This window comes from Zea mays, chromosome 4 (assembly GCF_902167145.1).
Source record: "Zea mays cultivar B73 chromosome 4, Zm-B73-REFERENCE-NAM-5.0, whole genome shotgun sequence".
Taxonomy (NCBI): domain Eukaryota; kingdom Viridiplantae; phylum Streptophyta; class Magnoliopsida; order Poales; family Poaceae; genus Zea; species Zea mays.
The window spans coordinates 194194078-194209334 of NC_050099.1; the positions used below are offsets into that span (position 1 = coordinate 194194078).

Below are 15257 nucleotides of genomic sequence, written 5' to 3' on the forward strand. Positions count from 1 at the left end.
CTTTGAAAAATACAAAATGTTTTACAAAACAACCCTGCATAAAATATTGCTGTTTCTGCAAAATATCCTGAGCTCCACATATTCCATGCATTATATCTGATTTCCCTATTCCGTGGGTGAAGGTGGGCTGCTGAGTACGTTTGTACTCACCCTTACTTATTTGTTATTTTTCAGAAAAAAGAGATCGGGTAAGAGTTACGCCTGTTCCCAACCTTGCCTGTGGCTATTGAACCGCTGATTTGCTTCGTTGCGTATATCGGGCTGCTTTAGCCCCACTCTGATGATATGTCTCGAGTTGTGGACCAACTCTTAAAGTTTATCGCCACCTTTATTGGTTTGTCTCATTTAAACATATCTGGAATCATCTGTTGTATAAATGTGTTTACTAGCCTCCTGGGACTAGTAATTATGTCACATTTGAGTCCCAGAGGATCTGGGGCGCTTTAGGTGGTATCAGAGCTGTTAGGTTGGTCGCAGGACGTAACCTTTAGCCTGATCAAAAGTTTTTGAGTCCAAACTATTTTCTTAAAAAAATCTTGCTCTCATCCCTTCATTTTAAAAATGCTTTCCCCTTTCCTTCTCTCTGAAGTCATATGGAGGTTCGCTGCCAAACCAGCTTTTGCCAGAATGAAGATGGTTTCCCCAAGTTGCTGAGAGCATGCACAGTTCGTCTCGGAATCATGAGCCAGCCAGAGTATGATGGTCGTGAATTCGTCAAGCATGGCATAGAGAAGTGTGTCGTGACTGTATACATTGGATCCAGTCCACACCATGTGGAATGGAGTGTCACTGCTGCTGGGCACAGATTCAAAGACACCTACCAAGTCGTCGCTCGCAAGGCATTGAGGGCCCTGTGTCAGATCTATGAAGAAGAAGTGGCCGACACCCCGCTCAGATTCTTTCCGCCCTTTCAGAGAGACCGTCCCGCTTGGATGGCCAGGATGCGTGCATTGGAAGAGCAGCAACTGCTTGAGGATGACCCCACAGTCATGTACCTCACTGCATACCTGCTCACCCTTGATGCATAGTATGATTTCTTGGCTCGGCACCACCGTCAGATGATTGCCCGAGCAGAAGATGCAGAGAAGAGCAACCGTCAGCTCCATGTGGATCTCACCATAGCTCAAGCCCGTGTAGCTGCTTTGGAAAGTTGTGAAGCCATTGCTGTTGAAGCCCTGAAGCAAGCCAAGGATGAGCACGTCCAGAAGTTGATGGAAGCCTACTTGGTAACCCATAACCAATGTAGAGCCCTGCGGATCCAAGAACCCGCTTCATCCAACCCAGTCCAACCCATGAGAGCTGAAGATCCCCAAATTGTTGAAGGTCACCCGGTCTCTATCAAAGGAGAGAAGAAGGCTTGGGAACTCCCGGAAGGAGCCATAGTCTTGGAAGGAATTCCAGTCTTCCCTCAGGCTATGGATAAGCAAGAGCACCCCGAGTCCTCCCAAGATCCCCCGCCGGAGTTGTGTGAGCCCCTCACCATGAAGAATATTCCAGCACCTAGGCCTGGGCGTTCGGTTCTTCGGTTCGGTTCGGTTTGGTTTCTCGGTTCTTGAAAGAATTCGGTTCTCCAAAAACTAGAACCGAAACAGCAGGACAAAGAAACCAGAACCGACTAGTTCGGTTCTCGGTTCTTCGGTTCGGTTCCTCGGTTCTAACCGAACTGTAACCGTTAGAGACAGAGTAGCTGTTAAAAAACTCCGAAGCAACAGATGCGGCCGTGCCTGCCTGGTGCGGTGGTGTCTGGTGCCTGCCAGGTGCCGGCTGGTGGTGGACTGGTGGGGGCGGCGGGGCGCCTGGGGGCTGGCCGGCTGGGGTAGTCCGGAAGTAGGCGCGCAGCGCGCTGGCCGCTGGGGCCTGGGGGCGAGCCGGCGAGGGCGCGGAGCGGCGGCCGGCGTTGGCGCGGACCGCTGTGGGGCCTGGATGTGGCCGGCCGGGGGGCTAGGGACTGGGTCTGGGCGGCTGCCTGGCTAGGGCCTGGGGGCGAGCCGACGAGGGTGGGGTTGGGCGGCTGGGGGAGACGGGTCACGGGGTCAATGGGTCACGGACTCACGGTGAATCAGTGATGTGCTGGATTGCTATTAGGGATTTAGGGTTCATCTGCTGCCAGACACGTGGGCCAGGCTGTATTTCGGTTTTTCCGGTTTTTTCGGTTCTTTAGAGTGGAGAACCGAAATTATCTGATTTATTTCGGTTCTTAAAAAACCAGAACCGAATTTTGTAACGGTTCTTTCAGTTCGGTTAGTTCGGTTTCGGTTCTCGGTTATTTCGGTCCGGTTCCTCGGTTCCGGTTCTTTTTGCCCAGGCCTACCAGCACCGTCCCGTGAGATCAAAGAAGAAGCTGCAAGCACCCCACCAGCACCGCCGCCCTCTGAGGAGCTACAAGAGCCAGTCGCGCTTGAAGAAGAGTTCGACCCCATCTTGCCATCTCAGTCGCCGCCGGAAGAAGTCATCAACATCAGCTCCCTCTTGACCCATCCAGGAGATATCTCAGATTGAAGTTATGCGCCAGCCTTGCCAGAAGAGAAGCTGCCAGATCTGAGTTAGTTATACCCAGTCCTCTGCGTGCATTGGGTAGTGAAGTTTTTCTTCACTTTGGTAGATCCCTGCATGTATGAGAGGTAACCGTGTAGCCGCGTGTTTTGAAAAACTCTAATTGTGTGGCCCCCTAGGGCATTTCAAAATGAATTTCGCTTGATGTTTTCCTCTTTTTGAGTGCATATGTGATGCTTTAACGTTAGTGCTCATAAGTTGCATTTAGCATAGTTCTCAATTCAGGAGCCAAGCAATAGTAGTTATGCTTAGCCCCCGAATCTGAGTAGACCATGCTTTGGAAAAACTCTATTCTTCCCTTATTCAAAACATTTGATTTGTTTGTGCTTATCATTGCTGAGCTTGTGTGTTTTCTTTCTTTTCAAGAAAGGTTTTCTCTAAAAACATAGATCACAAATTAGAGCTAATCCTCACCTTATGCTTCCATTCTCATCTTAACCCATCTCAAGAGAAAAGCACCTTGCCCAAGAAGATACCGGGAAGCTTACCCTTGAAACCTGGAACAAGCTACAGAAGAAACCAGTCCAGCCGCTCAGTCAAAAGGACCGACCGTGGGAATCAAAGCACTGCCCCTGAGTCAAAGTAAACAGGAAAAGAGGACAGAAGGAGTTATTACCATACAGCGAGGCAAAGATTCTTGGAACCAGATACCACAAACATCAGGGTCATTGACCCCACCACTCACCCGTGCCCCCTGCACGCGTGCCCGCCTCCATGCGCACCACCACTGCCCCACTTCCCCTTTGCAGCGCACCCACCACCACCATCATCGCCGGCAACATCAGACCCCCCTCCCCTTGTCGCACCCGCTGCCGCGTAGCACCTACTCCATCACCACCACTCTGCAACCGAGCACCCCCACTCGCCTATAAAACCCCCCACCAGCTCCCTCAGTTCCCAAGCAAAGCACACGCATGATAAATCCCCCCTGCCAAATCGCGAGCAAATCCATTTTCCACTCCCTGGCCCCTGAGATCACAATGCTTGGTGATTCTTGGGTTGAAGACTGTTGTACATGGTTCATAATCTTTGGTTTCCTCCAATGTGTGATGGTAATACTCTTTGATAGAATCCTCCAGTGGGAAGAGCAAAGAGAAAGAAAGAGGCAGTGAGAAGAGAAAAGAAAATAGTAAAGATAAGATAAGAAGAAGGTTTTCCCAGAATCAACCTCGTGTTAGTCATCTCTCCGCAGCCTGATCAAGCAGCAACAGCAGAAGAAGGCCATGTAACACCCTTGTTATGAGGTACTTCAAGGAGTTCAAATCCCCAAGATTCAAGAGTTCTACCCTCATTCTAAGTGGGGTAGTGTTCTAGCAAAGCTCCTGATATGGAGAAAAAGAAGAAGGCTTGTAGCAAGCTTGTGGAGGACCAGATCATCGAAGCTTATAAGTTTCTGAATGAGAAGTGGTCACCCAAGTTTCGTTGATGAAGCACCAGAAGACTAATCAAGGAAGGAATCCATGTGGGAGTTCGCAAGAGAAAGGTTTGCGTGTTGGCATCGATGCTTCATCAATAAGCTAGGTGCCAAGCGAAAGCTAGAAGCCTGAAGATGATCTTTGAGTAGCCAGAATCAGTGTTTGCAATCGGCAACCAGATGCTCCTCAAAGGCCAGATTTTGTGTAAGCTCCGTCTCCTCGAAGAGTCTGCAAAGTGAAGATATGTAGCTGAAGTAAAGCTATACCCGTAACCCTTCTAAGCCGAATCTCGAGGACGAGATTCATTTTAAGTGGGGTAGATTTGTAGCATCCCAAAAATTCAAATCTTGAAAATTTCTCAAACTCGCTCTAAATTCAAAATGAATTTCAAATTTCATTTCAAAATGTTTGTTTGCGAGTTGATATCAGCAAATAAAATATAGTGGTCTATATTCTCTCCAAAATCCTCCTCCAAATATCCTACAAATATTTCCCCAGTGATCCCCCTCAAATTCTTTCCAGAAATATTGTCTAGATATTTCCCCAGTGACCCCCTCAAATTCTTTCTAGAAATATTGCCCAAATATTCCACCAATATATCTCCAAGTATTTTCTTCCTAAGAAATACCTTCATAATCATTTTTCAAGTCCCTACAAATATTTTATTCATAATTTTTCTCATGCTCATACGTATATGTATGCCTCCAGTGTCATACGGTGAGCTCTACAAGCTAATCTCACTTATACAAGACAAATACATGCTAATCTCCCACTAATCCTCTCATCCTCCCACTAATCCTCTCATCCCTCCCCCTAATCCCCCACCATGGCTATAAATAGAGGGGCAAGGGCCTCCTCTCATCCCACCCCAAGCCATTTCATGTCAACTCTCTTCCCCCCCCCCCACACACACACACTCCATGTTCCACACAAGCACACACTAGCACAAGGATCGTTCGGTCGTTCTTCGATCGTTCGTCCACCTGTTCTTAGTTTGTTCGTTCGTTCGTCCGATCGTTCATTGTTCGTTTGTCCGTTCGTCCGTTCGTTCGACCAAATAATCTTTTCCTGCCGTTATGCTGCCGAAATTTCGATCGTTCGTTCGTTCGATCATTCGATCGTTCATCATTCATTCATAGTTCCTATTCATCGTTCATCATTCGTTCATAGTCCCTATTCATCGTTCTTCCAGATAATCTTTGTCCTGCCGTTATGCTGCCGAAATTCCGATCGTTCGTCCGTCCGATCATTCGATCGTTCGTCCGTTCGTTCATAGTTCCTATTCATCGTTCGTTCATACGACTATTCACCATCACTATTCACCATTACTATTCATCGTTACTATTCATCATCATTACTATTTATCGACACTATTCACCATCGTTACTATTTATCATTACTATTCATCGATCATCCGATCACCCCAAATTTCAACTACTCATCCATCATGCTGTCCAGTCCACCTAAGACCAGCCAGACCCATATTCCAGTCATACGAACTCCGGTGACTGTGATTTTCCTTCCAATAGGGAACTTCCCATCTGGTCACCCATCCCAAGTTTCTCCAAGTTGAGCACGCTTAACTTTGAGATTCCTTCGAACCAGGCTCCCAAACTCAGATTCCAATAATTCTTGTTTCTAAATTATTATCAAACTATTCCCTATCCAACCATGTCATCCCTTAAGCATGGTCCATATTCCAGAAAACTCCCAAAATACTCTTGTCCCATATTCTGCATATAACTCTCCTGTTCATACTAAGTCAGATGATTCATTCGTCACTATTCTCACCAACAGTGAACTTCACTTTGCTACACCACATACACCCAGCTACCCTCTCCCTCTCCACACACACTCAACACCCTCAGCCAAGGAAAACACCCTACCCACTCAGTTACTCCGCTCTTCCGGCTACACGCATAAAGTCGCTTCGCCTCCAGTCCACCCTCCTGGTAAGCACCTCCGCTCCACCACCAGTAATATCACAACACCACATGACACAGATTCTACTCAAGACTCTACCCATCCATATATCGCTATTCTGACCACTATACTAAATATTTGTTGGTATACTTGCTGGTTTGTATGTTTGCTTGCTCATGTTGCATAGTTATCGGAGCGTTCGTGCCGTCTCGCGGAGGCCAGATCTGCAAGTCTACGCCAGGCGGTGGAGCCAGAAGCCAGTTCCACGAGCTCTCCTTCCCCCTTCGCCGGATAAGCACGGCAAGCTCACTGGATCCCTTTGATGCATAAATTACCTATGATTTTTCAACCACAACCCTCAGCCTGTTATTTTATGCATGATATGATTTTGAGACAAGTTATTATGGCCACCCAAGCCGCTTGCCGCAATCAATCCTTAATATATTTGTTACAAATGATTTGAGAAAAGGTGTGAGTTTTTTAAAAAGAAAATGCTTTTCAAAATGTGTATGATGAAGGGTTTTCAGCCTTATCACCTTTGAGTAGGGATGATCAGGGACTCCCTGGTTTAGGGGAGGGCCTAAGGTGATGGCTCAGCTGGTTTAGGCGTGAGCAGAAGGATTGTCCCCTCATATAAGGACCGGTTTGTCATCCTTCACTACCTGTACTCATGATAAGTACAACCACTCTAGACTGTGTGGGCAGTCACTCAATCTGAACTCGTACGGTCCAACCCCAGGGTTATGAAGGCTGGGGAGCACCGGGAGGATAAGGAGGGGGAATGTTTTGTCCGGTTTGGACATGGCGGTGGCCTGACTCCTTCCAGTATAATCGTTAAGGTTAGGACGTGCGAGGAAAGAAAGAGATTCGGTGTTAGATCTCATGGCAGTAAGATCGCAGAGCCGGACTAGTGGGTAAAGTGTACACCTCTGCGCAGAGTTTGAAAACCTATTCGAATAGTATGTGTCCACAGGAATGGACGAGTCTGGTGTGGTATGGCAATTAGTGTTTTGTTTCAAAAAAAGAGGTGCGTTTGAGAAATGTAGTTTTTAAAAGGTCCGACGGTTGAGCCGTGAGCTATGGTGGACGGGAAGTCCAGTAGCTGTTTTTGAAAATGAAAACCAGCGGGAAACTGCTGAGATACCTGGATGGTTTAGTCCAGAGGATTTTGTTCTAATATTAAAAAACTTCCTACTCCTTTGGGAGAGGATGCGCTTTGAAAAATACAAAATGTTTTACAAAACAACCCTGCATAAAATATTGTTGTTTCTGCAAAATATCCTGAGCTCCACATATTCCATGCATTATATCTGATTTCCCTATTCCGTGGGTGAAGTTGGGCTGCTGAGTACGTTTGTACTCACCCTTGCTTATTTGTTGTTTTTCAGAAAAAGGAGATCGGGTAAGAGTTACGCATGTTCCCAACCTTGCCTGTGGCTATTGGACCGCTGATTTGCTTCGCTGCGTATATCGGGCTGCTTCAACCCCACTCTGATGATATGTCTCGAGTTGTGGACCAACTCTTAAAGTTGATCGCCACCTTTATAGGTTTGTCTCGTTTAAACAGATCTGGAATCATTTGTTGTATAAATGTGTTTACTAGCCTCCTGGGACTAGTAATTGTGTCGCATTTGAGTCCCAGAGGATCTGGGGCGCTTCATACACTTTACCCGCTTATCTGGTTTCTGCAATCCCACTGTCATGAGATTTGAGTACCGAAGCTCTCTCCTACGTTGCATGGCTTTACCTTAGCGGTCATACCGAGAGGAACAAGGTCACCATCTCGCCCAAACCAGAACGGTAACGTTCCTTTCCTTTTCCTCCTGGTGCTCTCCAACCACCGATAACCCTAGGGTGCAGCTCATACAAATTTGGATCAAATGGTTGCCCACACACTCTTGAGTGGTTATACTTTTGAGAGTTTAGGTAATTGCAAAATGACAACCCGGTCCTTATGTGAGTCGGGACAATCCTTCATGCTCACACCTAACCTGGCAGAGCCAACTGCTTGGGGCTCTCCCAAAACCTAGGGGTCCTAATCATCCCGCTCAAGGTGATGAGAGTGAGAACTCTTCATCTTTACCTAGATTTTCACAAACATTTTTTTTCACCAAAATAACCATCGTTCCCCTTTTTTGTATGAAGAAGGTCGTTCCACATGACCGGCCAATAAAACGAACAAAATCAAAAAGGTTGTCTATGCAAAAGCAAAGGCTGACTAAACCGACCCAAAATGTGGTGCAACCAAGATCGTCTCGTCATCCACTTCCAAGGATTTCATGGTACTTCCTAATCTACTCATCGCTGATGTGTTGTCCTACTCAAGTGAGGGGTGGTACGACGATGAATTCGTATTACTTGCCCAACAATTTGCTTATTCAGGCTAGTGGCACCACAAGTTTTTGTCTATTGACATGTTGATCAGGTAGATATGGCCGAAGAGGATGTATTTTGAAATGGCCTATGTGCATTAGAGTTTATCAAATAGTTATATTATCTGATCATAAGAGTCGATGACTTACATCGGGCTAGAGTTCATATTTCGGGAATAAGGCAAGTTGTGGAATCTATTGTTTTCGATAGAGTCTGATAAGTGCCAGGGGCTTTTGGTTCACCAAGCTCCACCAAAAGGCAGGGGCATGTGTTGAGCACCATATTTAGCACCTGAGCACGTCCGGACAGTCCGGCCCTATGGCCCGAACGGTCTGTGCCCCTGTGACCAGATTAACACGGGCGAGATTACTTATCCCATGCGTGGTTATCCTAACATATCCATGGGACTCTGATAGATGTCGCCTAGTAACAAGTCTAGACCTCCTCCCCTATAAATATAAAGTGGTACGACTGATTGAGAACCCCCGAACATAATCCAATCGAACCAATCCATTACATTCTTTATCATTCATGCCTTAGTAGTAGATGTAGCCTAGCTCTAGTTGTATCTTTCCACATATCCGTCTCCACCTCCATTGGACTCTACGTCGGCTAGTTCCGTCTTGGGTGGTCTGCCGACCCAAAGACGACCTAGGATCTTACCCCCGACGAGGTTTCTCCCACTCTAGCCATCTCCTAGGAGGGTGAATGTCTTTAGGTCTCTTCTTTGACCTAATATCTTAATCTCTAGACGACTCTACGCCATTTGGGGACGCCTCGAGTGGCCTGTCGATCTTGGAACACCCTAAGATCTCTCCTCCAGGGGGCAAGATCTAGGTTTCTACGAGTAAGAAGAAGGCTCTCCGCTGTCGCGGACCATCCGGCCCAGAGCATGGACTATCTGGAGCGACGCAGAGAAGGAACAGCTCCTGCAGGGAGGTCGTGGACCGTCTGATCCAGTGCTACGTGTCGTCTGCGCCGCCGCATACGACACTGGCGGTACAACCCCTGATGTTTAGCCCTGAATTGGAGGCTTGGAGCCAACAGTAGCGAACTACGCTGAAAATGTGGCTAGGATGTGTTAGAATCTATACTGCCTAGGATCAATTTCTAAGTCCCTAGAAAACCAATCTGTAACTGGAAGTATAATCATGATGACGATTAGATCTGATCTACTAAGAGGAATAGGAAAACATACCTTTGTTGTTGTTGGAGAGTTGCAGTTGGCGTCTTCATAGTGTTGCCCTGCAGAGAAACAGCACGCATCGAATTCGAGCTGTTGTAGGTTGTAGCGTTTCCAGACACTCCGACACTTAGGCGATGGGGGCCTCTGGGAACTAGGGTTTTAGGGTGAGGTACTAACGTTAGTTTTTCTCGCGACCCCTTAGTCCTGTATATATAGCGTCGTGTGTCTGGGGGCTCCAACCGAGGTTAGCGTGGCCCCTCCCGATCAAGGGCCCGATTAAAGGAACGATAGTTGGTTTAAGCCCAATCCGGCCTCTATTGACCGGTTATAGAGGACACACCCAACAGGACGGTCAAGTTGCTAGCTTGCTGAAAATATAAAAACCTCGTGCCGTCAAGAAGGAAAAGCAAGAAAGTGGTCGCGGATGCTTTGCTGTTAGAGCACTCCGACGACATGCATTAGCATTTATTCTTGTGCTTGGCATATGAGGAGAAACAGGAAGAAACGCAGAGTGTCGCGGCATGCTCATTTGGACGGCGGCAGTGAGCTGAGCCTGAGATTTCAGAGAATTATTGGTGCCCTGCCCTCTATGGAACTTTGCAGTCAGTACACGTGCGGATAACAAACGCTAGTACTAATAACAACTCTAATATAAAGGTGATAAAGCAAAAAAAAATAGTTCTTTTTTTAAGAAAAAAAAACTTTGCAACCAATTCTATTCGGTTAGGATGAAAGGAGGTATGTGGGAGTGAGAGACACTGCAAGAACAATTGGGTTCTCACTGACCAGCCTGCTTCAACTTTGCAACCACTCAAACTTCTACAAGATTGTAGCATTATTGCCTCAGAGAGTCGTCGTGGACAAGTAGCCAACATACCTAAAACCACACATTCTCCAGCTTCATCACTGACGGATGTGTGAGCCACCGTCTCGTTCTTTTCCCTCAAATGACTGGACACAAATGGTGGTAAGGTTCAGCAACTAACCAATGTAATCCTATAGAAACTTCACATGCCATGGCCATGTGTGTCGCTTTCGCTGGACAACTGGTTGTTTTCTTGCGGATTTTGGTCTACGATTGGCCCCAGAGACCTCCTCCAGTTTTTCTAGCCATTCTGGCAATATGATGGTGATGGTGATTTCGGTGCGCACGTTGCAGATGAAGCTGTCCACTTGCCCTCAAAAAAACGATGATGCGCTGTCCACTTGGCACCGACTAGGATGATCTGGTATGCTAATGTCTTTTATTTTCATGGACATGGTGCATCAGTTGAGTTTCCCAAATCCCATCAGTGGCTAACTGTGTCGGAAGCAAGTACGCTATCAATAATTGAGGCACCTCAGATTTATTATGTGGATGGTTGGTTGTCAGTGACGCAGATGACAATGTGCTCAGCTGGCTGTTAAACTATGAACACAAGCACACCGGCCACTACATTTCAAGCCGTACTGTTTGAATATGAGTTGGAGAAGTGTTGGGAAGATTCAAAGAACAAGGATAAGCATCTCTTCAAAAAAAAAAACAATTCAAAGAAAAAAAAGGACACATGGAGAAAAACTGGCCATGAAACCTCATTTTTTTGCAGCATGTGTTAAGGTCTTTGCACTTGGTTATCCAGTAGAGTAGCAACTGAGTTCTTATGACTATTCTTCAATCCGACGATGGCAAAGACAAGATGTATGGGTCCACTTTCACATCAACAAAAAGTTCATCAGCAACTCAGCAGCATCCCAGGGGCATTTACATTACATTTACCGAATACTAAGAGAGATGACATAAATGTATATATAAGATGAGACATTATATTATAATGAAACAAATTTACTGAGAGAGATGACACAAATCCCTCTGTTCAAACCGTATAAGTTTAGTATTATTTCTTAATTAAATTTCTCTACTAACACTACAGAAAAACTGGAAAAAAAACATCGGTCACACTACCGGAATCCGAGACTTTGCCGAGTGCCTGCCGCTTTGCCGAGTGCCTTTTCTCGGGCACTCGGCAAAGACGGCTTTGCCGAGAGCCGCACTCGGCAAAGCTTGGCTCTCGGTAACGAGCATCTTTACCGAGAGTAGGACACTCGGTACAGGTCCACACTCGGCAAATCCATGTTTGCCGAGTGTCGAACACTCGGCAAACGGGGCTCTCGGCAAAGGGCCGTCAGCGGCCGTCCCAAAGCTGACGGCCGTCAGTCTTTGCCGAGCGCCAACGGTTAGCACTCGGCAAAGAGCCTTCTTTGCCGAGTGTCGCCCAGTTGACGCTCGGCAAAGAACTCTTTGCCGAGTGCCATACCTAGACACTCGGCAAAGTATATTTTTATTTCTTTTATTTTGTCTCCCAAACTTTTTGTGGTATGTTCCTACACTATGTAGACCTACATGTATCATTTGTGGACAATTTTAACAGAGTTTCAATCGTTAGTAGATTTAGTTCGTTTATTTGAATTTCTTCGGAAAATTTAGATTTGAACTGCAGGTCACTCGAAACTTGGAAAACCGTGCATGAAAAAATGATATTCATGTTACTTAGCATAAGTTACGACCGATTCCAGGAGCGGACCAAAAACGTCGAGCAACATGCTCACTAAACATGGCCGTGAACTTGCCATCCACATGTTTAAAAATTGTATAAAACACAAACAAAAGTCAGAAAATCATGAAACTTGTCCACGTGTCATGATATCATATGTACAGGTTGTGATAAAAAATTGAGAATGTTTGGACAAAGTTGTGAGACACTATGTGTAGAAACTTAAGAGAACTACACATGAAATCATAGAGTTTCAATGTGGATCTCTTAGGTTTGTACACATAGCGCGTCATAGTTTTCTCGAAATTTTTTCAATTTTTTATCACAACCTGTACATATGATATCATGACACGTGGACAAGTTTCATGATTTTCTGACTTTGTTTGTGTTTTATACAATTTTTAAACATGTGGATGGCAAGTTCACGGCCATGTTTAGTGAGCATTTTGCTCGAAGTTTTCGGTCCGCTCATGGAATCGGTCGTAACTTATGCTAAGTAACATGAATATCATTTTTTCATGCACGGTTTTCCAAGTTTCGAGTGACCTGCAGTTCAAATTTGAATTTTCCGAAGAAATTCAAATAAACAAACTAAATCTACTAGCTATTTCAAACTCTGTTAAAATTGTCCACAAATGATACATGTAGATCTACATAGTGTAGGAACATACCACAAAAAGTTTGGGAGACAAAATAAAAAAAATACAAATGCACTTTGCCGAGTGTCTAGGGCTGACACTCGGCAAAGACTTCTTTGCCGAGTGCTAGATGTGTGACACTCGGCAAAGAGGAAGTAAAGAACCTTTGCCGAGTGCCGGAACGGGGGACACTCGGCAAAGAACTCTTTGCCGAGAGCCGCTGATCTGGCACTCGGCAAAGAATATTTTAATATTTTAAAAAAATCTTTGCCGAGTGCCGGATCACGGGCACTCGGCAAAGAAAGGAAATAAACTACCCGCGCGTTCTTCTTTCTCCTTCTTTCTCTCCTCTCACTCTCTCTGTCACGCGCCGCCGCCTGCGCCGTTCGCTCGCCGCCGCCTCCCCGTGCCTCCCCACGCCGCCGGCTCGCCGCGCCGCCGCCTCCCCGCGCCCGCCGCGCCCGCCCGCGCCGCCGCCTCCCCGCGCCCGCCGCGCCCGCCCGCGCCCGCCGCGCGCCGCCGGCTCGCCGCGCCGCCGCCTCCCCGCGCCCGCCTTGCCCGCCCGCGCCCGCCGCGCGCCGCCGGCTCGCCGCGCCGCCGCCTCCCCGCGCCCGCCGCGCTGAGACAACCCGTGGCCGCCGGCGCGCCACCGCCGGGGCGTGAGTTCGTCGGAGCGTCAGCGAGTCGCAACAATTCAGGTGAGTTTGTTACGGATATGATTCTCTGGATTATTCTCATTGTGGTTTGCGCACTAGTCCCTCTCACACCGACGGAACTAGTTGGGTCTACCGCCGGCGACGGTGCTGACTTGGAGTCAGCGTAAAACCTCGCGATGCCGAAATCTCCCAGAAGGGCGTTCAGGTCGTCGTCCAGGAGGATGTTGCTGGGCTTCAGGTCGCAGTGAACAGTCGGCCTCCCGCACTCGTGGTGCAAATAGTCCAGCACATCGGCTACGTTGACGATGATGTTCACTCTCTGAGAGAACCCTAGACGCTTCGGAGCTTTCTCGCCCGCCGCCGGCGCCGCTCTAGGGTGCAACCACGTGTCGAGGCTCCCGTTAGGCATGAACTCGTAGAGCAAGGCCTTGAACATGCCGCCCCTGTTGTCGACCGCCGAGCACGCGGTTCTGATGGGGAGAAGGTTGCGATGCTGGATGCTCCTCAGCGCTTCGCACTCGGCCAAGAAGCTCCTCTCCGCGCCTGGCATCTCGAGGTCGAAGACCTTCACTGCCATCTCCTCCTCCATTCCGTGCCCCTTTAACCTGCATCTGTACACTGACCCGTAGCTTCCTCTGCCGACCAGGTTAGACTCCGAGAAGGCCCTTCCACCAGAAAAGTTTCTTGACTCTCTGATAAGTTGCATGTATACCAGAATGCCCCCCCATGGCACTGTCATGTAAAGCTGCTATCAGTTTGGTTCTAAGGGCAGAGTTGGACCCTATCCAAATTTGGTCACCTTTCCTGACAATACCTTGCTGCAAGCTAAACCCTTGTTCATTTGGACTATGCACCAACAGCTGAGTAATTAACTCCTGGGCTTCAGCATCTGTCTCATAGGAATTCAAAATCTCATGATACCCCGCATCCATGATGAGTTTTGAATGCAGTTTTACCCTCATCCTCCTCTGCCATCCGAATCTGATGATACCCCGCAGTCATGTCTAGACTTGTGAAAAACTGAGTTCCTGCCAACTCATCCAGAATCTCATCCACCAAGGGCATGGGAAAACGGTTCTTGATGGTCATGGAGTTCAACCTTCTATAGTCAATACAAAACCTCCAGCCGCCGTAGCGAGCCAGCCCCGCTGGCCAGCCACAGCCACGCGAGCGTCCAGCGAGAAGTACTTCTCCGCGTGCTGCTTCGGGATCACCAGCCGGTTCAGCTTCCCGACGTCGCTCGGCGTCACCACCTTGTCGAACATGTGCTCCTTCTCCACCGTCGCATGCTGCTGCTGGTGGTGCTGGTTGTGCTCAGCAGCCGCCCTCTCCTCTCCGCCGCCCGACCGGGTCGCGGGCGGGGGAGTGGTGAACTCCATCGATCTCCGATCGACGACCGGCGATCGGTCGAGATCGAGCCGGCCGTCCGTCGAGGCAGCAAGTCGAACGTAGGCCGCAGCAAGTTGAGATTTTTTGTTACTGTGTGCATGTCAGCCATCGTGCTGTTAGTGTTATTTGCAGGTTTTAAAAACCTCAACGTACAGTGGAGGTGCTGTCGATTTTTTTTTGTATTAATAGACTTGTGTTTCTTTTTTACAGAGAAGATACTTGTCTTCCTAGCCGCTGCGGGTCTGCCTGCACCGCGTCGCGTCGCCACTGCACCGACCCGCCACAGCCCCACTAGCCTGACTCCACCGCCACCCTAGGTATAACCTCTATTTCCACATCATGGTCGTAGATCACGTAACCCAGTTAGGCGTCTCCCGTTCGAAAGTGATACGGTGTAGATATGCAGATCTTTGCATATCTACAAATGTATCAGTTTCGAATTGTCCACGTTTTTTGGACAGCCCGCGGTTGCGTAGATGGTGTTAGTTTCCATGCTCTACTCCGGTCCGAGAAAGAGTTTCGGCGTCACCTCCCTGTTGTTCTCCGGACAGTACACTCTCCCTGCCAGGACGTGTATCCGGAGAACAGCGGGG

The 15257-nt window shown here is 47.9% G+C and overlaps 1 protein-coding gene across 1 annotated transcript; it reads right to left on the minus strand.

The window, feature by feature from the left end:
* Positions 1–1690: 1690 nt before the first annotated feature.
* LOC109945899 (probable LRR receptor-like serine/threonine-protein kinase At3g47570) lies at positions 1691–13926 on the minus strand. Its single transcript, XM_020552284.1, has 3 exons — positions 13372–13926; positions 9463–9509; positions 1691–2011 (listed from the first exon to the last, which is right to left on the minus strand). Exons 1-3 carry the CDS (start codon positions 13862–13864, stop codon positions 1691–1693), a joined length of 861 nt encoding a protein of 286 aa, XP_020407873.1. The 5' UTR covers positions 13865–13926.
* Between the last annotated feature and the right edge of the window lie 1331 nt (positions 13927–15257).

Coding starts and splice junctions, on each gene's coding strand:
- LOC109945899 (XM_020552284.1), bottom strand. CDS start 13,864: ATGGAGGAGGAGATGGCAGTGAAGGTCTTCGACCTCGAGATGCCAGGC. Junction 9,510..13,371: donor CGTCGGTGTGAGAGGGACTA/GTGCGCAAACCA, acceptor GTTTCTCTGCAG/GGCAACACTATGAAGACGCC. Junction 2,012..9,462: donor ACTCTCCAACAACAACAAAG/GTATGTTTTCCT, acceptor CGTCTCCCCCAG/CCGCCCAACCCCACCCTCGT.